This window comes from Lepisosteus platostomus, chromosome 11 (assembly GCF_059453375.1).
Source record: "Lepisosteus platostomus isolate fLepPlt1 chromosome 11, fLepPlt1.hap1, whole genome shotgun sequence".
NCBI lineage: Eukaryota > Metazoa > Chordata > Actinopteri > Semionotiformes > Lepisosteidae > Lepisosteus > Lepisosteus platostomus.
In genome coordinates this window covers 39,278,811-39,304,185 of record NC_142621.1, presented here as the reverse complement: position 1 = coordinate 39,304,185, position 25,375 = coordinate 39,278,811, and the positions used below count along the sequence as shown (strand labels likewise).

The 25,375-nt window shown below is 34.8% G+C and overlaps 1 protein-coding gene across 6 annotated transcripts in view; it reads left to right on the top strand.

The window, feature by feature from the left end:
- LOC148652644 (protein shisa-6-like) overlaps nucleotides 1–25,375 on the top strand; it is a 126,403-nt gene that overhangs the window by 8,627 nt on the left and 92,401 nt on the right. For 4 of the 6 annotated variants that reach the window (XM_088599623.1, XM_088599622.1, XM_088599621.1 and 1 more), the window contains exons 3-5: nucleotides 11,002–11,162; nucleotides 19,153–19,251; nucleotides 21,963–22,031. In XM_088599623.1, coding sequence (XP_088455749.1) covers nucleotides 11,002–11,162; nucleotides 19,153–19,251; nucleotides 21,963–22,031 — 329 coding nt within the window. The remainder of the gene's footprint in view (nucleotides 1–11,001; nucleotides 11,163–19,152; nucleotides 19,252–21,962; nucleotides 22,032–25,375) is intronic. The other 2 variants (XM_088599625.1, XM_088599624.1) reach the window with 1 other exon arrangement.

Below are 25,375 nucleotides of genomic sequence, written 5' to 3'. Positions count from 1 at the left end.
CGTAACAAGTGCCAAGGAATGGCGATCAGCACCGCTTCTCTCCGTTTTTATTTTTTCAGATAATCTAAAATAATGCAGGACAGCACTATTGTGTAGAATCACCGAGTGGCACAGTGACTCTTTAATGTACCACAGCTGCATGTGGCTGTCATACAAGTCTTATTTAAATATATTAGTTAAAAATAATAACACACTTTTGTCACAACAACACTACTCTAAATACGTCAAAATGTTTTTAATTTATAATACCTATATAGTGTGTTTCTCAGTAATTGGATGCAAGTTTTCATTCAGTGTATTTTATTCATGTTTCATTTCAAAACACTTAAGGTTAATTTAGTTTCACTTAATCTGCAATTCTAAAATCAGTCATTTTAATTATTTGTTGATTATATATATTTACATCCAATCACAGTGACACAGGAATTCAGTGGTAGAATTCTTGCCTACCATACAGGAGTTCTGGATTCAATTCCCAGCCAATGCACACGTAGTACTACAAATAGCCCCATAATTATAATAAAGACTCTCTAATAATAAAATATAACAAATAATATGTATACTATGAACAGGATGAGTCTGAGGTTTACATACATGTACAGTATACTTTAAGATAATTTAGATATTGTCTTTATTCTAATTTAAGTAACAGTGTTACTTATAAATATGTAATACAAGTGTGTAATAGATGTATTATAAAGCCATTAAAATATTCTAATCACCCCCCCCCCCTCATCTGTTCCTTAAATATGAATCAATCCCAAAAATAATTATTCTAATTGTCCATTGACTGATATAGAAGCATCTGTCTGCAGTGGTATAGCCAGGATGCACATTCGTGGCTGGCTAGGAGTTTCATATTTCATACATACGCAAACACACCTACATTTTACTCCTCAACCAGTGTCCCAGTAAGAAATCAGTCATACACGTGAGTGTTACTTTCTGTTTGTTTATTTGTACTTATCCATTGTTTAAAAAGCTCTCTTGTCTGTCTTTTTCCTGCTGTTATGCTGTTTGTGCTGGGCGTCTGACTTCCGTGTGTGACAGTGGCTTGGGAGGTCCAAACCTGTACTCTGATCTCAGGCTGGCTTTGTAGCCCTTGGGCTTAAGAGAGTGTGTGTATTTTTTAAAATCTTATTAGTACAACAGAGTGCCATAAGCAAAAATGAATTATCATGGGGCAAATGTTCATTTTTTTGTAAAGTATGAATGTGAATGTGAAGAGACAGTGGTATGTTCCATGGGGGCAGAGCTAACCTTATTTAAGCAGTTCTTTAAGCTAGGAGGGGGGGAGTTATGAGAGAGGATCGGAGTGTGGTGGTATTTCTGTTGATTAGAACTCTCTAATTATAGTTTTGATGCGTTATCTGTTTTTTTGTTTTCTCTTAAAGTTATTTCACACTGTGTATTTGGTTTTGGGAGCACTGTCAAATAAACTTTTACTCTTGCACATAAGTGCTACTGCTGCTGAACCATAATAATTTGTGCATTGAGGAACTAATTCAACAACCTCTTCAGCCCTTCTCCTGGTGGAGAAGTTCTTCTAGAAGAGACAAACCACCTTTTTTTTTTGTTTGGAGTTAACTAAGATGATAAAATACTCTTTTAATAAGCTCTTGCCACAACACCGAAGCTTTTTGCTCCTCACTGGGATGAGAAAATGGTCCTTGATGAAGCCTGTCATATACAAGAGGTGTATGAAAGTTTTACATGGGAGTTTATGAAGTCCTAGAATATAAAAATTCCTAATTGGGAGAAAAAAGTCCTACATATGAGTTTTAATTTTCCCCTCTTTGCACCAGGATGTTGCCATATAGTGCTAACAATCGTGGCTAAAGGTTGTTTAAGTTAAAGCATGTTTATGGTTTCTTATGATATAAAACCCCACTTTATTCACATTTTGTTTGTGGCATACCTCTCCCAACTCCACTTTTGCTACCTCTCTGCAAGTGGTCCTATCCTCCTCATCCTCAAAGGGGGAAAGGAGATGACAGGGAAACAAAGAAGAATATGAACACATTTTTGGTTTGGTTTCATAACATCACTAGTCTTTGTTGTTTATTGCCTTATAATGCCACTTTGAGGTGTAATGGAACTAAAGTTTCCCTTGGAGACTTCGGAGTTTATATGTTGTGAATGTACTCCCTCCCACCTATTGTACTTGCTCCTAGGTATGAGTGTATGTGCTGCCTCAAATTAGGGCATTGTGCTGGCTTTTAAAACCATTCCACACAATGCATTGTAGATATATGATGAATTTTAATAACAATATGTTCTCAGTGTAATATCTGCAATATCAATAAATTCCTAGTACAAACAATAAGGCACACTTTTGTGAGCTGGGCAGCCGCTTAGTTAAGTTCTGTTGCTCTCATTTTTAACTTTAAAAATGTTTGGTTGGATAGTATATAGTCTAACAATGTAACTTAAAATATGTAAGACAAATTATTCCATTAATAAATAATGAATGCACACTCTGCTCTGCCCATTGTCTTTGTGCAATTAGAAAAATTCCCTGCTGTCTGGATTCTGATACTGATTTCTTGCAAACTATCTTCATCTATATGCTATTACTAGCACAAAATTAAATTGCATACATTGTTTTCAAGCGTACTGTATCATATCTTAATGGAAAATTTCAATATCAACAATTTTAATACACTGATCTAAATATAGTGCAGACTTGTATTAGCTACAATTAAACTTAATGTGACTTATACAGTACATGATAAAAAATCATTAATATCAAAGCTTGTTTTAATCTTGCCTCTGTTTTGTTTTCTTTGACTGTACATTTTTGCTTTTAAATACATTACAATGATACTGTATGGTTTTAATATGGAGCCAGCAGCCATATCACCCTGCAACTCACAACTGGCGACCCACTGACAGGTGTGAGCCTGATTAGTACCTGGATGGGAGACCTCCTGGAAAAACACTAAGGTTGCTGCTGGAAGAGGTGTTAGTGGGGCCAGCAGGGGGCGCTCACCCTGCGGTCCAGGTGGGTCCTAATGCCCCAGTATAGTAACGGGGACACTATACTGTAAACAGGCGCCGTCCTACGGATGAGACGTAAAAACCGAGGTCCTGACTCTCTATGGTCATTAAAAATCCCAGGGTGTTTCTCGAAAAGAGTAGGGGTATAAACCCGGCATCCTAGCCAAATTTCCCATTGGCCCTTACCAATCATGGCCTCCTAATAATCATCATCTATGAATTGGCTTCATTACTCTGCTCTCCTCCCCACTGATAGCTGATGTGTGGTTAGCGTTCTGGTGCACTATGGCTGCCGTCACATAATCCAGTTGGATTCTACACATTGGTGGTGGTGGAGGGGAGTCCCCATTACCTGTAAAGCACTTTGAGTGGAATGTCCAGAAGTATAGAAGTATAGAAGTGTAAGCAATTATTATTATTCTGAATGTTACTGAAGTCACTTTCTTTCAGGAAAGCCAAGGAAACACGACAAAGTGGTATCAAAAAGAAAACAAGAAGAATAAAAGGGCAGCAAAAACATACAAATGATTTTGATTTTAACTATAAAAATATATATATACAGTGCCTTGCGAAAGTATTCGGCCCCCTTGAACTTTTCAACCTTTTGCCACATTTCAGGCTTCAAACATAAAGATATAAATTTTTTATTTTATGTGAAGAATCACCAACAAGTGGGACACAATTGTGAAGTGGAACGAAATCTATTGGATTTTTGAAACTTTTTTAACTAATAAAAAAATGAAAAGTGGGGCGTGCAAAATTATTCGTCCCCCTTGCGTTAATACTTTGTAGAGCCACCTTTTGCTGCGATTACAGCTGCAAGTCGCTTGGGGTATGTCTCTATCAGTTTTGCACATCGAGAGACTGAAATTCTTGCCCATTCTTCCTTGCAAAACAGCTCGAGCTCAGTGAGGTTGGATGGAGAGCGTTTGTGAACAGCAGTTTTCAGCTCTTTCCACAGATTCTCGATTGGATTCAGGTCTGGACTTTGACTTGGCCATTCAAACACCTGGATACGTTTATTTGTGAACCATTCCTTTGTAGATTTTGCTGTATGTTTGGGATCATTGTCTTGTTGGAAGATAAATCTCCGTCCCAGTTTCAGGTCTTTTGCAGACTCCAACAGGTTTTCATCCAGAATGGTCCTGTATTTGGCTGCATCCATCTTCCCCTCAATTTTAACCATCTTCCCTGTCCCTGCTGAAGAAAAGCAGGCCCAAACCATGATGCTGCCACCACCATGTTTGACAGTGGGGATGGTGTGTTGAGGGTGATGAGCTGTGTTGCTTTTACGCCAAACATATCGTTTTGCATTGTGGCCAAAAAGTTCGATTTTGGTTTCATCTGACCAGAGCACCTTCTTCCACATGTTTGGGGTGTCTCCCAGGTGGCTTGTGGCAAACTTTAGACGAGACTTTTTATGGATATCTTTGAGAAATGGCCAGATTTGTGCAGTGTAAGACTGATTGTTGTCCTATGGACAGACTCTCCCACCTCAGCTGTAGTTCTCTGCAGTTCATCCAGAGTGATCATGGGCCTCTTGGCTGCATCTCTGATCAGTCTTCTCCTTGTCTGAGCTGAAAGTTTAGAGGGACGGCCAGGTCTTGGTAGATTTGCAGTGGTCTGATACTCCTTCCATTTCAAGATGATCGCTTGCACAGTGCTCCTTGGGATGTTTGAAGCTTGGGAAATCTTTTTGTATCCAAATTCGACTTTAAACTTCTCCACAACAGTATTACGGACCTGCCTGGTGTGTTCCTTGGTCTTCATGATGCTCTCTGCGCTTTCAACAGAACCTTGAGACTATCACAGAGCAGGTGCATTTATACAGAGACTTGATTACACACAGGTGGATTCTATTTATCACCATCAGTCATTTAGGACAACATTGGATCATTCAGAGATCCTCGCTGAACTTCTGGAGTGAGTTTGCTGCACTGAAAGTAAAGGGGCCGAATAATTTTGCACGCCCCACTTTTCATTTTTTTATTAGTTAAAAAAGTTTCAAAAATCCAATAGATTTCGTTCCACTTCACAATTGTGTCCCACTTGATGGTGATTCTTCACATAAAATAAAAAATTTATATCTTTATGTTTGAAGCCTAAAATGTGGCAAAAGGTTGAAAAGTTCAAGGGGGCCGAATACTTTCGCAAGGCACTGTAAATAGTGTCTATGTATGGCTAAATATTAGTATTAAAAGTATTTAAAGCAAATATGCCTGTAAAAAACTCAATTGAGATTTGTGTTAATTCCCTTTCTCTTCTCCAAGTATCCTGGAGATATTTGGTCTGGTGGTCAAAATGACCAGTAGAACTGGTTTTCTTTACTCCCCTGATAAGATAAGATCACTTGATTGTTTTTGGAATTTGTCTTTTCACATACTCCAACTTGCTCTTCATGAGACATATAGACAGACAAGGAGAGAAGCTTGGGGTCAGAGCGCATGGTCAGCTATTTTTACAGCGCCCCTGGAGCAGATGGGGTTAAGGGCCTTGCTCAGGGGCCTAACGGAGTAGGATTCCTCTGCTATCCACAAGATACGAACCGGCAACCTTCCAGCCACAGACACTGATCCTTAGCCACAGAGCCACTGTAACATCGCACTGAATAATGGCAGTATTCACATGTTTGTTAACTCTACTCTATGGAGGTTCATTCATATTACTTCATTTATTATAAATATTATTTTAATATTTAACATACTGTGATGTATAAAGTTAATAAATATGTCAGTATAGTATACATATTCTTTCTTAGATTTTTGTGCATTGTGTCGGCTTCCCATGTGACAGAAGCATCATTATACTTTGGTAAAATTAGCTTGTCCAGGCAAAGTTACATATTGGTGTTTTAGTGAATTCAAAGAAGCTAACATCTCACAAACATCTACAGTAACACACCATAAGTTCCACCTATTGATCTTCTTTTGACAGTGAAAAACTGACTTTGGCATGCTGAATAATACCATGGTACAGTGCAACTAGCTTACAGTGGACATGAACTTTGAAATGCATTCTGAAGGCCGCATTTGTATGTATAAATCCTCACTGAGCATCCAAACAGAATTATTGCTGTATTTACTTTTCATAATGTTTGAACATTTGTTTCTCACTTTGGAGGTTGTGTATTACAATGTGTAAGTAAAGAAAAAATACTTTCTGATTTAATGTGTCTTGGTTTTAGGCTGTTTGGCCACAAAATGTTTTACTTTGAGAAGGATATCACTTTTTATAGGCATTGTATACGGATACAATACATAGTCAGCAGTTGCAATGTAGTGTGGCTAGTGTGGAGTATTTTTAATAATGAGGAAGGTTAAGGTACAGTATATAGTGCTTCTATGGTGCTTCTGATCAAATTATATGTTGTCACATGCAATGATCTTGACACCTTGGAAGTTTATGGACTGGCATTGGTACTGTATACAGTCATTTTTTATTTTCACAGAAACATTAGAAATGGATTAATTGTTACCATTGGATTTGGTGAGGTGAACATTAACACATTTTGAAAGCAGTTTGTCATTCAGTTCATGGTTTCCTACTATTTATGTTTATGAGATGAAATCAAGAAATGTAACTGACATTTGATAATTAGCTCCTACATTTTCCCACTTATTTAAGTTTATGCTCTTTATCCAATATAAATAAAAGTTATCTTAAATCTTAAAACATTATATTAATCTTTTTTAAAGCTTTTATAAGATTTGCATTTAAACGTTTATAAAACAAATAGATACAACATGAGGTTGGGTGTTCCTAGATAGAATAAAATGTACTTTGAATAAGTGAAATTCAATATAAAAGAGGTGCAGGTTATGATGATGGTTAAAGTGATAAATGTCATTTTAAAATGCTTCTGAAAGCAATTATGGGAGCATTTACAATTAAATGAAGACTTAGTCAATCACCCAGTCATTGATTGCTTCAAATAAAGAAACTATTCATAAATCCATGCTGTAGAAATACACCTTGTTAAAAATTGAAATTCATTTTAAATGTCTCATTATAAGAATAACACCTTGTAGCTTGATGGTTATATCGCTGGTTGATAATGGCTGTCATATGTCACCCAAGTGTGTACTACTCATCACTGGATAAAGTGAGCCCTGTTCCATATATACTGTAAATGAACATTTATATCCTTCGGAATTAAATGAGCTGGATCAACTTATATAATTATTTTATTTAAGTATCATCTAAAGTGTGTATTTATGAATATTAAATTTATAATATTACATCTACATAAGAACATAGGGATATCTCTTCTTATTTCTTCCTAATGTTTCCCAAAATGCTTATTTTGTTTATATTATAACAGCAGCATTACCATGAATATTCTCATTTACTGTACATTCACCTCCTGAATATTGGATAAATAATTGCAATGCATGGTATCTACAAAAAATCCTAAGATTGTAAATCATACAAGTTCTGTTTTCCTGTAAAATGATTTCAACAACTGCAAAAGGGAACACAGCACATTAATTGCTCATATGAATTTGGTATTGATGAGTTTCTTCAGAAGAGCAAAGTCCAAGCTCCTTTTACCATTAAGATGGTAAAAGGAAGCCTGGTTAAATTACTTGATTCTAAAATATTTTTATGGAAATTCATGGATCTTGCTTCTCAGAATAAATATTTGAAGCCTTTTTAAAAATTTGCTTCTTTTTGCACTTTTTTTTCCAAGTAGCACAGAAAAGCATTGGCAGTTTTGTTCCTGAAAAACTTGTAGGTTTGGACCTGACCTGCAGCATATTTTATATAGGACTTTACACCTACTGTACGGTCTCACTGTGTTACTGTGCTCTTTGATCATGACAGTGATGTGGTGACAGTGGTATGTGTATGCTTAATGATCTGATTTGGAGCCCGATGCAGGCAGCATCTTTTTTACAATTGGTGTCTGCGCAAATAAGGTGAATGTTGTATACCAGGTGCTCTTACATAATATGGTCTGCAGTGTTGATGTTGTGACACTTGGGGCAGAGCTTTACAATGGCTCTCTTTGGCATTACCATATAGTGCTCACCAAGTCAGTTATGTATAGTGGTAATGCATTTATCTACATGCACGAGTCAGATCAGCAGCTTACTTAAAATCCAAATGAAAATAATCTTTATTATTTTAAACCTATATAGGTAGAGGCATCTGCAAATTTATTAGAGCACTTCTCAGTCTTGAACTTCACAAAAAAAAACTCATTCACTGCAGCAATGTATTTAACATTTAGTTTTACAAAGCCATATTTTTTGTAAATAACACTTAAGTTAGAAATTTATTGGAAATATATTTATGCTATTATTGTATTAGTGCTCCGGGAATTTCTACAGTAATTAAACAGAACTGCATGGTAAATTAAAATATTGTGGTACTTGTGGTTAAGCATAATTTTCAATAAATTAGACATAAACATTTTGTTTATTGGTGGTCTGCTCTTATCATATTTAAAATTACAGCAGTAAACTGTGTCAATCTGGGAGTTGCAAAGAACAGGTACAGGTTAGTTTCATTTTGAAAAGTGAAAAGAAATGAATGTGAAACATACAGTACAGTGTTTCAGCTGTTGAGCCTTATTTAGTTGTGTGGAGGAGAGAGGGAGAGCAGAGATATGAAAAAAACAGGCAGGTTTAGTATTAAAAGATTGAAATATATAAAAAGATGAGAATGGGTAGGTGTACAGTACTGTATGTTACATGGATGGAAATCTGGGAGTCAGAGTTCAAATATCCAGAGGCAGTTGTGGGAGGTACCAATGTGTAAATCAATGGAGAGATTAAAATAAATTAGTCAATCTTTGAGTCCTGGGGGATAGGTGTACCAATAGTTTGGGTTTCTGATGTTTTTCTAGATTATGCATCTTTGAATTCCCATGAAAGGACAAAGGTCAATAGAATCATGGTTGGGAGAGGTAAAACAGGGTCTTTGACCCTTAATGCTCTGACAAGTTTCCTGTAACTGCTGGCCTGTCTTCAATGATGTTTCAATGATGCCAATAGCAGCACATGTTCTGCAAGAAATGCAATAAATTAGATTGTGGGAAAATTATATGATGCCCTCTGGGTGATCTTGACATTGTTAAAGGGGACCATATAAATATTTACTGCTGGATACAGTATGTATTTTGAGGTGAGCACTGCTTCTGTTGCAGCAAAAAGTGTGGGAGTGGTTAAGGGAACTGTGGACAAGAAAGTTGAGCTGTAAGATCAGGTGGTCAGAGATATTAAGAAGATATAAAAAGGTTCCACTTGAAGACATTTTGTTTGATAACCTGGGCAATACAAGGGTTGTTAGGGTGAAAGGGAAGTGGAAGTGGTTTTGGGTGCTGGTATTCTTAAGGGTCTGGTTTTACAAGATCTTTCTTTGGTTAGGATGAGGACTGTCAATTGTGTGACAGAATATCCCTGTTAAATAAAAAACAACAAAAAAAGTATCTGAATAAACTATGAAGTCTGAAGAAATATGAGAAAGGAAGAGATTTTTATTATGTTTGGTATGGAAGAAAATATTAGGGAGACAAGTTTGTGAAACAGGAGGTTTGAAACATACAGATTCAAACTAGGAGAATCTAGGAGAATGGAAAATGCCAGTGAATTTGAGAGACTGACAGAGCATAGTGAAGCTGCTAAACACTTTAAAATGATGGTATTTGTACTTTACTAAAATTATTAATCCAATTAGAAATCTGTGTACATTTCTAGGATTTACTATAACAATTCTTTGATTTTATGCACACAATAAATTAAAATTATGGGATAGCTGGGTGGACTAAGAATTTTACCATTATAGGTTGCATAGGTGTAAAAGTCAAAAGAACTTAACTTGATTCATCATTCTGTATTATTCAGATATACAATATTGCATTTTATTTGGTTTCGTCATTTATTTGATAGTGTTATGGGAACATTCTCAAAAAATGTAAAGACATAAGACAGTATAAATGTACTTCTGCCAACTTTTAAGACAAATTTGAAGCATTGCCCCAAAGCTTCTACAGCCTTCTGGATTTCCTTTGAGGACTGTGCAGTATGTATACTTACTAAAGACGATGGTATAAGTCATATGAGCCAGCTGGGATATCTGAAATGAGGTCAGTTCTGTCTGCAGACAAGATATGCTAAAAAATATGTACTCAGCTTGGACAGAAAAGCTATTAATATATTTTTCAATGTCACATGTGGTTGAAAAAAAAATACACTGTGTGGTTGTTTCAATGGGTTGACATTGACATAGTTTAGCTTTTCATTAAATCTTATTGTGAAACCCAGGCAGTGTATAAAACTCCTGTAATTAAGAGATACAAAATTAAAGATCGGAACTGAAAAAGGCCACATCTTCCTGAATCCTTTTTGATGCATGATAAGGCTATGGAAAGCATCTGTAGTAATGCAGAATAATTGAACTTCGTGAGAAAATGTGGGAGGATGCATACAATAGCTTTCATGTTTTTACAGTCTTTAAGGGGGAGAATTCCTTTTGTGTCAGGTGTGGCTTTGAAAAAACAATTGAACAATTTAATTTGGGTTTATGTGTGATAAACATACCAGCTGCACCTGATTTTGGACTAGTCCAACAGAATTATTCTGTTTCTTTCTCGATTCCAGAGCTTGGTAGTGGTGGTATTTGTGGTGGGGGGTGCAACTAGATTGAAAAAAAAATCATTTAAAGGCTTAATATATGTTGATATTAATTTTACTCTTTGTCTTTCACGTCCCCAGATTGCAATTTAAAAATAATGGGTAATGGGTTTATTCCACGCTGGAAAGGAAAGAAAGGAAACACAATGTTTCGTCTGTGAAGCCTTCTTTGGGTGTGAAGGCTTCTTCAGGATCCTTCTTTGACACCTGAAGAAGGCTCCACAGCCGAAACGTGTTTCCTTTTTTTTTCTTTTCAGCATGGAGTAAACCCGTTACCTGTTTCTTTGCAGCCTATGCATGCTGACGCAGCTACCTACTGTACTTGAACTATTTAAAAATAATACTGTGTTTTCTTTTTTTTCAGAGCCCTTGCAGACATTTTAAGGCAACAAGGACCCATTCCGATATCTCACTACGAGCGAGAAAACATTGCAGCGATGGATGGCTCACCCAAAGAAAACACACCTGTACGATCATCTTCCAAAAATCATTACACTCCAGTCCACACATCTAAAACAAACCACGGTATGTTCACTTTAATAAATCTGGTTTTGTTTTTTCCTTGGCAGGTATGAATCGTAATGATACAAAAGTTGTTCATGTCCGTGATAAAATTAAAAGTTGACCACACATGAGTTTATGATTACAAGCTATTATATTTTAGAGAAAAACAAATTGTGATTTAAAAGTTAAACATAATAATGATGTAGAGATTGACATGTACCACTGGGTTAAAATTTGCAGCCTTCTTGTATTATATATATGATTAAAGCTACTGACAAAGGAATTGGAAAAAATGAGTTAGCCTGCAGTTAGCATCTGAATAACAGAGCACAGTGGTTTCATCTATTGAACTACTTTGCTTTTGTCAAGTGTAAAATACCAGGGCAAGATAGGGCCTTGTTATCTATAGCAGTGATATTTAAGAGTTATGGGTTACTATAGTAACAGTGGCTACATTGAAGGTTGACAAAAGATGAAGTGACTTCACAGAATCCAGAAAGACATGTCAAGCAGAGGACATTCTCTAGTTCAGACAACTGTATTTGTAATTAAATCATGTTTAAATTGTATGTTTCATTGTTGATAACATGTGATTCCAGATAATATCAAATAAGTTCTTATAAAATAAAACATTGCTTACATATATTAGGCTAGATAGGCATTGCAGTTCATAGTTCCAGGGTCCAAGATTTGGTTTCCTGTTCAAATGTCTGTCTGGAGTTTGCATATCACGTGGGATTTCACTAAGGAATCTAATTTTTTAGAAACCTTCTAAAAAACTTTTAAACTTCTTCTAAAGACAGGTGTGATTGGCTACTCTTAATTGTCCCTTTCCCTTCAATGGACTGGGAATCGTCTGCACCCCATACTACCTTGTACTCTTTGCTTCTTGGGTGATAATTAACTAATATATTATGCAAAAACTATTATAATGAAATTATACACAGCTTTATACTGGTATGAACCATGAAAAAAATAGCCCATCATATCCCATTCTTGGATAAGTACAATTATTTAATTTACACAGAGAAATTAATGTAATTGTAAATTAATGTGGCAAATGGTTTCACCCAAATTGACATATGCTTATACCAGTTTATACAGTTGGACATTTTAGTGTAGCATTCTGAATAAAGTGTGTTTCTCATGGATGCAACAGCAATGTCCCATCTGAAATGTGAACTCTAACCTGTATTCCACACTGCTGCCATAGTAGCCTTGTCTTGGCATTCAGTTGATGAAAATGTTGTCTTCCAATATAGATTTAATGTATTAATTTAGTTTAGTGTTCCACTTAGATACTATAGATTGTTCCTATAATTCTTTACTTAATTCCAATATGGTGTTTTAGTGAAAAAGATTACAAAGTTGCGGAAGACATTACATTCTTATTCTTCTATTTTACAGATTCATAAAACAGTTATAAAGGAGAAAGTCTGGCCCATCTGACCCAATTTGTAGTTAGTAGCTAATTTATGTGACGATCCCATCCAGCCATTTCTTGAATGAAACCAGGGTATTGATTTCAATAACATGACTGGGCAACTTTCCCAGACTACTGTAACCTTTTGTGTAAAGATGTACTTCCTGTTCTTGGGTTTAAGGAAACTTCCACATGACTCCTTGTAGGTAATACCCATTCCTCTTCTTTACTTTGAATACATAAGGGGGATTCACATTCTAGGAATATTGAGGATGGTCTTGATTCCCAGACCTGTAGTGTTAACACAAGTTGTATTCTTTTCTGTTTGTACTTACAGCTGTGTTTTGCGGCACATGTCTGTAGGGTCCCTTGGTGGTGACATTGTTGACATACCTAATGGATCAGGAAATGCTTGATTTCAGGGGCAAAATAAAGGGTTTAGCTTTCTCTTTTTATTTTTTTTCTGCTAGTGGCTTCATACTATCCTTTAGAAGCAGTTTCTATTTGGAACAGGAATTTGAATGTTTTAGGAGAAAAGTAATAGAACAATATCTGGGTATTTGTCTCCAGGTCTAAGAATTGTTTAAAACTCAACTTTCCCAACAATCATTTTTACACTGAGTACTGGTATTCCATATTTGCTTTGCTATATAAACATTTTACCATTACCCTAATGCAGTTGTTTGCTTGACTGACCATATGCACAACCTAGGGTTCTTAGCAGCTGTAGTATCTAATGCTCCAGCACTATCAGTCAGTTATCAGACTTGTCCACATAAACTATTTAGCCAAAAACATTGCTGTGTCATACAAAAATGTTTTGCTATCCATGTTTGACTGTGTGATTGTGTCCAGTACAATCTGTTGAGACCACTTCCAAGCAGTTTAGGGCCTCAGTTTGTTTAAATAATAGCACCAACACCAACACCAACACCAACACCAACACCAACACCAACACCAACACCAACACCAACACCAACACCAACACCAACACCAACACCAACACCAACACCAACACCAACACCAACACCAGAGAGCAGGCAACTAAATCTCCACAGAGCCACCTTCCTCTTTAGCTCCCAACTGAAGACTCCCCCACAGACCTTAACCTCTGCCTTTTATTAAGGAGGCTCCTCCCCTTTCAAACACAAACAAAAAACTCTTAAAGGACCCTACTACCAAACAGACACATAGTATCTATAAAATAGTAACAATATTTTAATACCTTATTGAAACACTTGAGTTATTACTTTGAAACACCAGTGTTTATAAATGGACGGGGAGACCAGCTCCCCTCCAGTCCACAAGAGGGCACAACGGGAAACAAGCCGGTGGCCATCAGGCGATTGCTTCCTGGGCTTTAAATAAGGCCCTGCCTCTGAATTTGGTTTTGACTGTTAAACCACAATGAGGTGAAGTGGCTACAACCAACAAACAAACTAAACTATTTGCAAAAAAGGTAAGAATTATATTAACTTCAAACCTACAGTGTATGGGACAAAGCCCATCACAGACCAATTTTAAATTATAAGGGTGCACTGAACATCAGATTAGATGGCACATAAGAGCACTTCATTAAATCATTTAATAGCACAATGAGAGTTGATTTATCTAGTTAAAACCAGATGCAGTTTATCTTTGAACTAATTTGAAAGGCTGGCTTTATATGAGAGAAACACACAACAAAGAGTGGTTGTTTAAGGCTTCTTGATATGCAATATTTAATTCAAACTCGCAGTCAGTACTGACTGTTGGTCACAATATGTTAGTAGCAATGAAATGGGGGTAGTAGATGCCAAAATGTCAATGGCATAACCCTAAAATGTTTCTGGCACACTAAAGACGAATATGCATTGGTTCAGAATTTGTTGGGTCTATAGTTCTCTAATACTTAAGATTACATTTGCCTGTCAATACCAACAGTGATCGATGAATAAATCCAATTTATCTGACTTCTGAACTATCCCTTTGAATTGCAGAAGATCTAGGCAGTTCCAAAATAAGTAAGGATGTTTTCAGAGTTTTAGTCGAGAAAAATCTCTCAAAGAATTGCTGTAAGATGTCTGAATATGATTAAATTGACATTTTATTATTATTTGTTTTGTTTTTTTAAAAGATAAAAGCTTTTTGTTAGCAATATAATTTGCTAGATAATGCAATGATACAGCGATGCTGGTCATTCCGCAAATATTTCTTCTTATCCCACCATTGTTCCATGCACTGAAAATATAGCTAGAGCTTTTCTATTCCCAGAAAAAAAATAGCTTCAATATACTGCAAAAATGTAGGATGGCTATAGGCAAGAAACTGGACTTGAGCAGTTAATGAGATTATCCCATATCAGGTTAGAAAAAAACATTCTAAGAAGACTGAATTAAGATAAACAAATGTCTTACTTCTGTTTAAATATAAGTATAGGAAATACTTTCTCTCGTCAACTGTAAAACTATGTTTACATAGTACAGTTTCTCAGCTTTACTTATCTGTCAGTTGCTCATATACATCAGCTTTTTACATTGCTAAATCTTGAAAGGTTACTTTTTAAACCTTCAACAAAAAGTTGTGTTTTGTTTTTGTGCAGTCCTATAAACTTGCAATTGTTTGCTAACATCAAGATAGAGATTTGCTGGGCAACATAAGATGACTATTCCAGTCTTGAGATAATTCTTTTGCTGGTTCTTGGAGGTTTTACAAGCCCCCAATCCTGCTTTGGATGATCAGTTAACCTTCTTAATGCCCTACTATCTTGTCCCAGTTTTGCAGTAAAAATGAATCACTAGTGAATTTGCCCAGAGAGCATTTCAGGCTACTGAAATGCTGCATACTAATAAAAGATTTTATGGAAACCTCAATAGTATGATTGCAAAGTTGTAGTGTGACAGAATGGAAGAACTACACAGGAATAGAATTTTTTTTATATAATCATATTAACATTCTCAATGCAGCTAATCATGTAGTTTCTTGAAAAGAAACTATCCAAATGCATAATGATTCAGTGTATCATTACATAGAGAAGTGCAGTTAGATAGCTTAATTAAAAATAGGCAAGCCAACAGGCATTTTTATAAATGTTTGGAGTCATTTTATTTCCATATAAACACTAGTAAAGTCAAGATTTTGTTTCCCCCTGGGTGAAACTGTGAATGCCTACATTTAAATGAACAATTTCTTGGCTGACTGGAGGTCTTTATAATGTAAGTTTTATGTAGCATACACCTGTGTCAAAACTCTGTGGTCTAAAGACCTAGTCTAATTGCGCTGTGTGTTATTTCTCATTATGGCAATATTCAATGAAGGTACACTCTTGCTTCTTGGCTAGGCTGAGTACTGGTGCAGACTATAAAATAGCCCCTTAGAGCAGCTATTATGCTGTGAGCCAATTAATGCAGACAGGGCCTTGAATGGGAGAGAAGTTTGCTGGGTTGACTACAGAAGGGCCCTGTTTGCCAATTTTGCACTTTACTGCTGCAATTCACTGCATTTACTGTTCTTCTCCCCCTTGAGCTCTGGGTCGACTGTCTTCCCACAGGAAGTTTATTATCCGTGATTGACAGAACAAATGAAAGTCATCGTGCTGCAGTGAACCAATGTACAGTAACATATTTTGTTCTCCACTTCCAGAGACAACTGTGCTCTCCTCTGCATTACAGAGGTAGTGTCAGTAAAATACTTAACCCGAGTTTATGGGTCCTGTTTGGCTCACTAACAATTCTGCCAGTTTCTCTGGATCATTCAGGTATTTTCTGTTGGTGTATACTGTACCAGAGCCTTTATGCAACAATAGCATTATAAATCTGGGTAAAAGTTTTTAAAACAAAAAAGTCCTAGTTTTTGCACCATGATTTAAACAAAGGACAAAAAGGGCTACTACAACAATAAGTTTAAATCTCTTAAAGAAATTTAAAGTATAATTGTAAAGTTCAGTATTTAATGGAATGTAAAAATTGTTATTTTGGCATGTTTTAAAATAGCAGGACTTCCCCCCAAATCAGATTTTACAAGCATCAAGGTAGGTAATTAAATTGACTCATTGACACATGGCTTATATACAGCACATCACACATATGAATAACACTGTAAATGTTCCTGCAAGTACAAGTATCCTTTGATATATACTGAGCATCCATTTAAACTTATCACTTTATGCATGAATATTCTTGGATAGATACAATATATTGATTTTGGATATTGATTGTTTTGTTGTCATTTTGATTAATTGATCATTCATGAATTATTGTTCTACACTTAAGTGACTTTGTTGCACAAACAATAAATCATCTCATTAGTGAGAGAGTTGATTTAGCTCAGGTGATGAGGTGATTTAATCTGTTGAATGTCAAAACAAATGTTCACCACAACATGGCTTAATGCAATAAACCACAGAACAGGGTACTGTATATTGAATTATGTGAATGAAGATTCATTACCTCTTGCAATTGCGCGATTGTGAGGTGAGCAGAATCATCTTTAGATCCAAAAGCAAATCCTAATTCCTTTTTTAGAGCATTTAGAACACATTCCTATCTTATTCAGAGGTAATATGGAGTAGAAAGATTAAGGGGCACCAATGAAAATGTTCAAGTAGTGTCATATTCTTATGTCTGTCTCCATGAGTGCTTTTATATCTTTTATTTCATCTGCAAAACATTGTTAGACCATGTTTTCTAAGGTCCTATGTACTGTATACTGTTTGTACCGTGTATTTAAGTCTCCTTAATTGTCGAGGAACAGGCTTAAAATGGCACATTACACTACATTTAATACAGTTTTAGGGAATGAGTGAATGTGGGATTACACTGTGCCATATAAAATCAAATTATTTAAATGCCTCTGTAAAATAAGACTATAATAGCATATATAACAGTAGATTTCGTATTGCAATTCACAGTAAAACAAAAAGTTACGTAGAATCCTAATTAAAGAAAATGCCTGTCATGTGTGGTAGATTTACAGGGGCCTTGGGGTTGGTGAAATGTGATCCTAAAAGGGTTATGCAATTTGAGGGAACATCAGATACAGTGCTGAAGTGAAAGTCAAATTGAAAGAGCACAGAGCATCTATAAAAGGTTAGAGGTGTTCCATTAAATCATGCAAAACCATGAGACTTCATCAACAATATACAGTACAATTATTAATAATACAGTAAAATCATTACACAATATAGAGTAGCACTTTACGCAACCATATTAAAAAGGTCTCTCAATGACCTTTGTGCTAAGTGCATATGCTTAAGGATATATGATTGTAGTGGTAGTTTTTATTGTTTAGCCTTTACAGGAAAGGTGTGGTTTACAGCCGCAAAAACCAGCCTTCAAAAACCTCCTACACTAAATAAGATGAAGCCCCAACCCAAATCCCACCCTTCTTATTTTTCCATCTCTGTTATGACCTTTGAAGTACAATAGCATTTCTGAATGTACCTCAGAGCCTATAAATTCTTAATGAATGGTTCTCCATGAATTTAGTACCATTACACCTTTATCAGTTGGAATAACTATAAAGTGTGAGAAATGCAATTGCTTTCCTGGGGTGCTTAAAATAATGGGACTGTCGAGTATAATTTACTGCCATGCAACTAGATATTTTCTTCTTCAAAAGTGTTTCTGAAATTACGAAAGGAAAGAAGATTATAATAACGGTGTCTGACACAATTCACAGATGATTATGATAAAGATGACAATGGTGTTATGATGCACAGAAATGCCTTTGAAGGCTCATCTCACCAGTGCTTCATGTTTTAATGTACCCTTGACAAAATAAGGTTATGTTTAGACTTTCAACAAGGAAATAGTGTGCTGTGAAAGCAGGCACTTTAAGAAAATGTATTGACTGTTTAAATGTCTCAAATGAATGATGCCTGCCTTTTCAATGGAGGAAGATCTAGAATTAATATTGGTCCCTGCAGTGCTGTGAACTGAATTTTAAACTGAGCTTGACAGATAAGACCCTAAAAAATAATTGATGAAAACATTAGTGCTTTTTAGGGTGCAGTATATAAGTGTATTTGCATTTTAAAATTAAGATACACATAAATACAACCAATTGTAAGGTGTCTACATTTTTTTTTATTTTAGTTCTTTCGAACCATCAAAGGTTTAACCCTTTTTAAAACATTTTAAATTGTGATTTTCCTGGAGAATTACATTTTTTCTTAGGTTATGTAATCAATTGAAAATAATGTTATGATGGCAAAAACATTGTTTCTTGTTAGGGTACAAGGTATGCCAATATTTTAAACAAATGTATCTTAGTTTTCTCAACAGAAATGCGATATTATAATCCATGCACACAAACATTTTGAGAATGTATGTGTCTTCCAAATACTGAAGTCCCCTGTAAAGATGTCAAAGATTTCAAATAAATATGTGGATACCACTATATTGATGGATAAATAAACATCTTACTTTTACAGTATATAAAATATCTATATAATATAGTACCCTATATTTTATATATATCCTTAAGAAGGGTGGGTCAAATGCTGAATTTATTTATTCTTATTTACAGAGTTGCTGAACTTAATTTGCCTGTGTAACTGAGATACAATTTCAAAAAATGTTTTTCATTCTTTTATTTCTTGGATCTTAGGAGGTCACTATGTAAAAGAAAATTTTCGGAGCGGTGGGCCTGATCTGCACAACTTCATCTCATCTGGATTTGTGACCTTAGGAAGAGGGCATCTAAAAGGTACTGTAAATCTTTGTTATTTAAAAGAGACAGCCTTCCCACTGTAAATATGGGAAAAAGCTAACAAGCAAAGGTTCTTTGAAACACTTTCTTTTTTCTTCTCCTGCTGTTTAAGTGTTGGCCTACACTTTCAGGCCCAACTTGAAAATGTGAGAATCGTCACTCCTGTTATAGTGATGGACGAAAAGGCCAGAATTACGAGTAAGTTGCCCATGATACACACAGTCCCCAAAGCTCCGCATTTTTCTTCACATTTCAGCTCAACCATTCCAAAAGGACAAATAGAGATTTAATAAAAAAATCTGGAAGATGCGTCAAACGGTGGACTTCTTGGGTTACGCAAGGGGACAGTAAACGTTATGTGAAACTGAACTAAAACTTTAAGAAGTACATAAAGGAAAAAAGTATAATAGTCAAATAGTTTGACATTTTTGCTGTTTTAAAACAATGCTTTAAGTGTGATTTAGAATTATTTTACTTTAAACTTTTGTTTTAATTGTGGCCCTATCAACATTTTTTAAGGATTCCCTGGAAACAGTGTGTTGTTTCTTGTGCCATTTTATTTTTAATTAAATCTTGAGGTAAAGGAGAGCTCACTTGAATAAATTTTAATTCAAAGCAATTTTATCATAACACCATTTGTATTAACAATTATGCTAAGTAAATTAAAAAAAATTCTCACCTCCTAGAAATCTCAAGAAAAAAACTATTTTATACATACTGTAAAAATGAAAAAAAAAATATTTAAAAAAGGTTAAAAAATGTTAGGTGCTTGTCCATTTGTCACTTTAACAAAAGGTGTTTTTTAGTTACTGCAAATATTTTAAATACATGTACTGTAGGTGAGACTTTAGACTGAAATAAAGCAGAAGCTTTATTTAAAGTTTGGTTATGAAATATTCTCTTGAGAGGAAGACTGGACTTTCGCCTAATACATAGTGAATAAGTAGAAATTGTCAAAATGTTCAATAGTTTTGAAATGTACAGTAGCATGTAATATAGAGGGATGTGGTATTAACAGGGTATTAATTATTCTTCTTAATTCTTTTCCTTGGTTTATTGATCATTTTGCAGCCCTGAACACACAACTGTATACTTTTACATCTTTGAAAATATTCTGTAAACACTTATAAGGAATAGGTCACTGCCAAATGTGTTCTCTTTTTCTAGGAAAAATGCACATACAGTATTAGACCAAGACATTTGTCTACCTGCCCAAGAAATACTATATTTTCCCAGAGCAGATATGTTTTATTTTTCAGTTTCAGTAAATGTTTTTTTAAGTAGAATGATTTTTTATAAGATGTGTTTTGTGGTAAAATAAAGAAAGTCTAGTGTTCTTGACAGCATGTCTTTGGTGGGAAACCAAAGAAAGACTGAAACAAAAGTAATCTGAGATACTATTGCTACCCCGATTGTAAAATAATCAGATATAAACCACTGCATGTTCTGAAACATCATTAAACATTCGGGATACAGAGAGAATGGAAAGGAGAACTCAAAATCATTAATATGCACCTAACAAGAATCCAATGTATTAGCCTGCACTCACACCCTCCCCTGTTGCATAGGTTTCCTACTAAAACGTGGACACATGGACACAATATTCTTGTCAGTCTGAATGGTATAGTTTAAAGTTGCAAGATTAATCAATTTAAGGAATTGATTGGAAATTGTTTTTCAAAATTTTATCATGCATTGAACCATCTTGGGATATTACATCATTTAGCAGCCAAGAAATCAGATAAATCACCTACTATTTTAACAATCATAACATACAAGAAACAATAGTCAATATTTGCCTATCTTACAACAAAATAGGTAATCACAAACGACTGGGCGAAGATTTCGGCAGTAGCTTTTGACAGCAGGACAATGCGCTGCAGAATTTCAGGGTTTCATGTCAGAGTTGAATCTAGCAGAGAAAATGTATTGAATATCTACCAACTACAGGACAAATGACTTTGGACATCAAGTAAAACCAAATTCTAAAATGTTTCTTGTGTTACACACACTTGTAAACCCACTAATGCTTTGATTGACAACCTTCTTACACAGTGCTATAAACGTGCAGTAAAATTGCACAATTTTAAGCATGGTGTAGCAAACAAATAGGCACAAATTTCTTCTTTTTGCTAGAAGGATTACTCAGTGGCTGTTTAATAAAATTTTAAAGTCTGTTTTATATCAAATTTGTCATTCTTAGTGTTTCTGAAAGTATCACTGTGTAAGACAGACTCTTTAGATCACTACCATTATTTTAATTTGATTAATGATCTAATCAAACTATTGATTGATCAACTAATGCTCACAAATAATTATTTTAATTGAATAATAGCCCTAATTTTAAGGAGATATTGGTTCCCCATTCATTAAGAGAAACTCAACAATTTAATAACTCTCAGTCTCTCTGTATTTCAGATTTGTAACAATACACAAGTATTGTTAAAAAAACAAATCTGACAATAAAGCTTTAATATATTACTTTAGAAATTATTCAATTTCATTTTTTTGGTTTTATATGAAAAAATGCATATGTTCCAATCCAATTTGTATGAAAAAGGCAAGTGAGATATTTTAAGTTATTTGTAATTATTCTGAATGACTCTATGTATATATAGAAGTATAACTTAAACTAAAATTATATATATATAAAGTCACTTTTATAGAGTTAAGTAGTTGAATAAGTAAATTTTCTTGTGTTTCTGCAGAGCAGCAATCAGTAGACGGAATAGGGCAGTTCGAGTGGAACATAGATCCTGACATGTCTACTTCCTACAGTAGGTATAATACTGAATAGGAGCTTTTTATAGATCAATAGTATAAACCATCTACTTTCTGCTGAACCAATGTCAGTTTAAGCCCATTCACTGTCATACCAGACATACCATGCCACACATAGAAGACATACATGATAATGGTACTGAAAGCCTTGGGACCAATTTGATTTTGTGTTCCTCACTCCTCACCCTTAGATGCACAGTGTTTCAGCATTACTAGATCACTGTCCGTCCTTTGAAAAAAAAAAACATTTGTAATAGAGTCATCCTGTTATCATGGTGTCCAAACATTCTCTCTCCTTTTTCTGTGAAAAGCAACTGTGTATTGAGGTGAGTACTGTTTAAAATGTCTATTTTCATCACTTTCTGATGACATTTGGAAAGAAACCAATCTTGTTACCTTCATAAGATGCAGAACAACATGCAGATAGATAAATGTGTAAAATGTGCAAGCCTGAGTCACAGTGAGGATTAGATTCATTTCTACTCTGAGGTCTGCATTTTCTGCATTGTCAAAAACCATCAGGATTTTTCAAGACAACCCGGAATATCTGTTGTGGTAAGTGCAACAGGTTGCTTGTTTTCATTTACAAAGTGTAAAATAAGGAGTAGAATTCATCTACTTTATCCATAGTAATTGTATAAAATCTAACTGACAACCTTTGATATGAACTCTGTAAATTGAATTAATGGAAGAAACTGTGTAAGCTTCGGATACATTTGTTTTTACTTTTTTACATAAGAGAATTCCTAAATATATCCATAGATATTAAGACGTGTATGCAATCTGAGACATACTGTATGTCAGTCAATTGGGAATGTCTTAGATTGCAGTTGGTACAATCAATAGTGTTTACTTTTGTTTTGTGTTTGAGTTTTGTGAACCATGTGAACTGTTAATGGTTGGTCTGCGTCTTTTAGAGTTCCTTATGGATCCTTAGAACATGAGACTTGATTCATGTTTTTACTCATATAAACTACAATGTTCTAATTTAGAATGTGGTCTAAATTGTTTTCAAAGCATTTCCAGTTATAGGACACAAGGGTCAGCAGTTCAGATAGGAATATCTATGCATACTGGTGTAGATCATTTAGGAAGTCAAACCTCTTTGGTTTACCATAAATATTTCTTTTGTCTTGAATATGAATTGCACTGTTGCAGATTTATTTGATGCAAAAGCAAACAGTTGCGATACAATAAAAACCCTTGGAGATTGCTTTTCATTACTCTAAATGACAAGCATGTCATTGATCAATCCACATGGCTGTAAAGATTTATGTATTATTGCACTAGACTTATATTCATTTAACTTGAGCATAAAACATTTTTCTTTGGGAAAGTTATTTCTGTATCTGTCATTGCTTTCTAAATCTAAAGATACCATTGTTTACAGTCTGTGTCACAACTTTTGTGAAGTTGAACAAGTGTAGCCCATTATCTATTTTTGAATTGTTGAGCTTTGCTTGTAATTAGATATTTATATTACATATCTTTTTGAAAAATCATAAGATAAATTGGTAGTTACAGTGAAACTCATGCACTTGTGCTAGATTCTTAGGTGTTGTTTTAGCTTATTTTTTACTAAAAGGGAGAAATAGGAGATTCCCAAATACGTTTGAAAAGGCATTTATATTTTTATTAAGAAGTCAAGAAAATATATTTTAAGAAGCTCGTAAGGTCAGATAGGATATAAATGCTTATTTGAACTACATTTCCCAAGATGCTATGGGAAATAAGATGCTATGATTTATCATCTGACCAGTTCTGAAAAGATGATTTGTGAGGTTCTAATTCAAAATCTAGGATGCAGAGGCTTACAGGATTTGTTTAATCTCCTATTGAGGACAGAGGGCAGAACCTCTACTGTACTTGCAAACTTACCAGAGAGAGAAGGAAGCTACCAAATGGGGTACAGTGAATAATTCTTGAAGAGCTTTGTGAAGAATCTCAGAGAATGAGTTTTGTCTTAAGCAACATATTCACACAAAAAAACTGATATTCTTAGTTTGTTTTAGAATCTTTTCCTGAAGAGGATGAGCCAAGAATTCAATAATGAGTTCTAAGTACTCCTACGTTTAAGTGCTGTAAGGAATCTGAAACTAAATTCAGTTCCTGGAGGGTCTAGGTTCTTTTGATTTTTCATATAAATACAATATAATGATTCCAATGAAAAAAATCAATTCACTTGTAACCTGCTCAAACTAAACAGGCTTGACGGACAACCCAGTTTGATCAAATCCCCCACTTTATTCACACTGCAGTCGTATGTCAAAGACGAATGGTTTGTGATCATATAAAGGAGAAACACTAATTTTCTTTAACCATTCACTCTCTTTGTCTCTTAAATCCAGTTCAAGGATGTAGGACACACATGCAAAGTCTTTTTCCAAAGAATATTATGATAGATTGTAACCAGGCTGGTGCTCCCTGATAAAACTTTAATTACGAAACGTGCAATAGGAATTGAATCTGGCACTTATGAAGATTTTTCTATTAAAGCAGCAAGCTAATACCCATGATTAGTGACCCTACATGTACCTTCCTTTTTAGAATCCCTGAGGTATTTAAGGTAGAAATAGCAGCTGTTCTTTTTCCCTTTAGAATCCATTATTTGCACAATCTTTTCACAGTATCACTGTAATAGTAATAGGAAATCCATGATTTGCCATTTAAATAAGTATTTTCTTTAATAATACACTGTAATTTAAATATCTTTTCATAAAAATGGGTGGATCTTCATCGTACTCATATCTGTTTGAATTTTAATTGCATTTGAAGTCATCAAGACATTGATTCATTATTTATTATTAATACACATTATTGAAATAATGCAATATAATGTGAATAATTTTTAGTGTCCAGCAATAAATGGTTTCAGATCTTCATACAGTATATAGCACCCATAGATCCTCAAAGAAGAATTCCAAATTTGACAAGATTTCTCAGCACATAATGCACTCAAAATGATTAACATATATTAAATATGCTGCCTCGTATGCGCAAAATGAGATACGGTGTCAGAAAATACTTGAATAATGCAAAAGCTGTATTGTGCTTCGGCAATTTACATTTGCTTTCAACATAACAGCAGTATTTTAAAATTAATTTTAAATATTGTTAAGTACAAGACACAGCAGAACCTATCATTTCTAACAGGACTGTCAAAAGTATGTCATTTATTTGAGATACACCATTCCTCGTTTTGCTGTTCCTTTATTTTGCATTCTTTAGCTTTTTCATTCTTTTGATAAGAATAACCTTTCTGAAAGAATACACTTGGAAGATACCTCTTACCCAATTCATTAATATTTAGATGTGTCTTTAAGTAGAGTACCTTGCAATC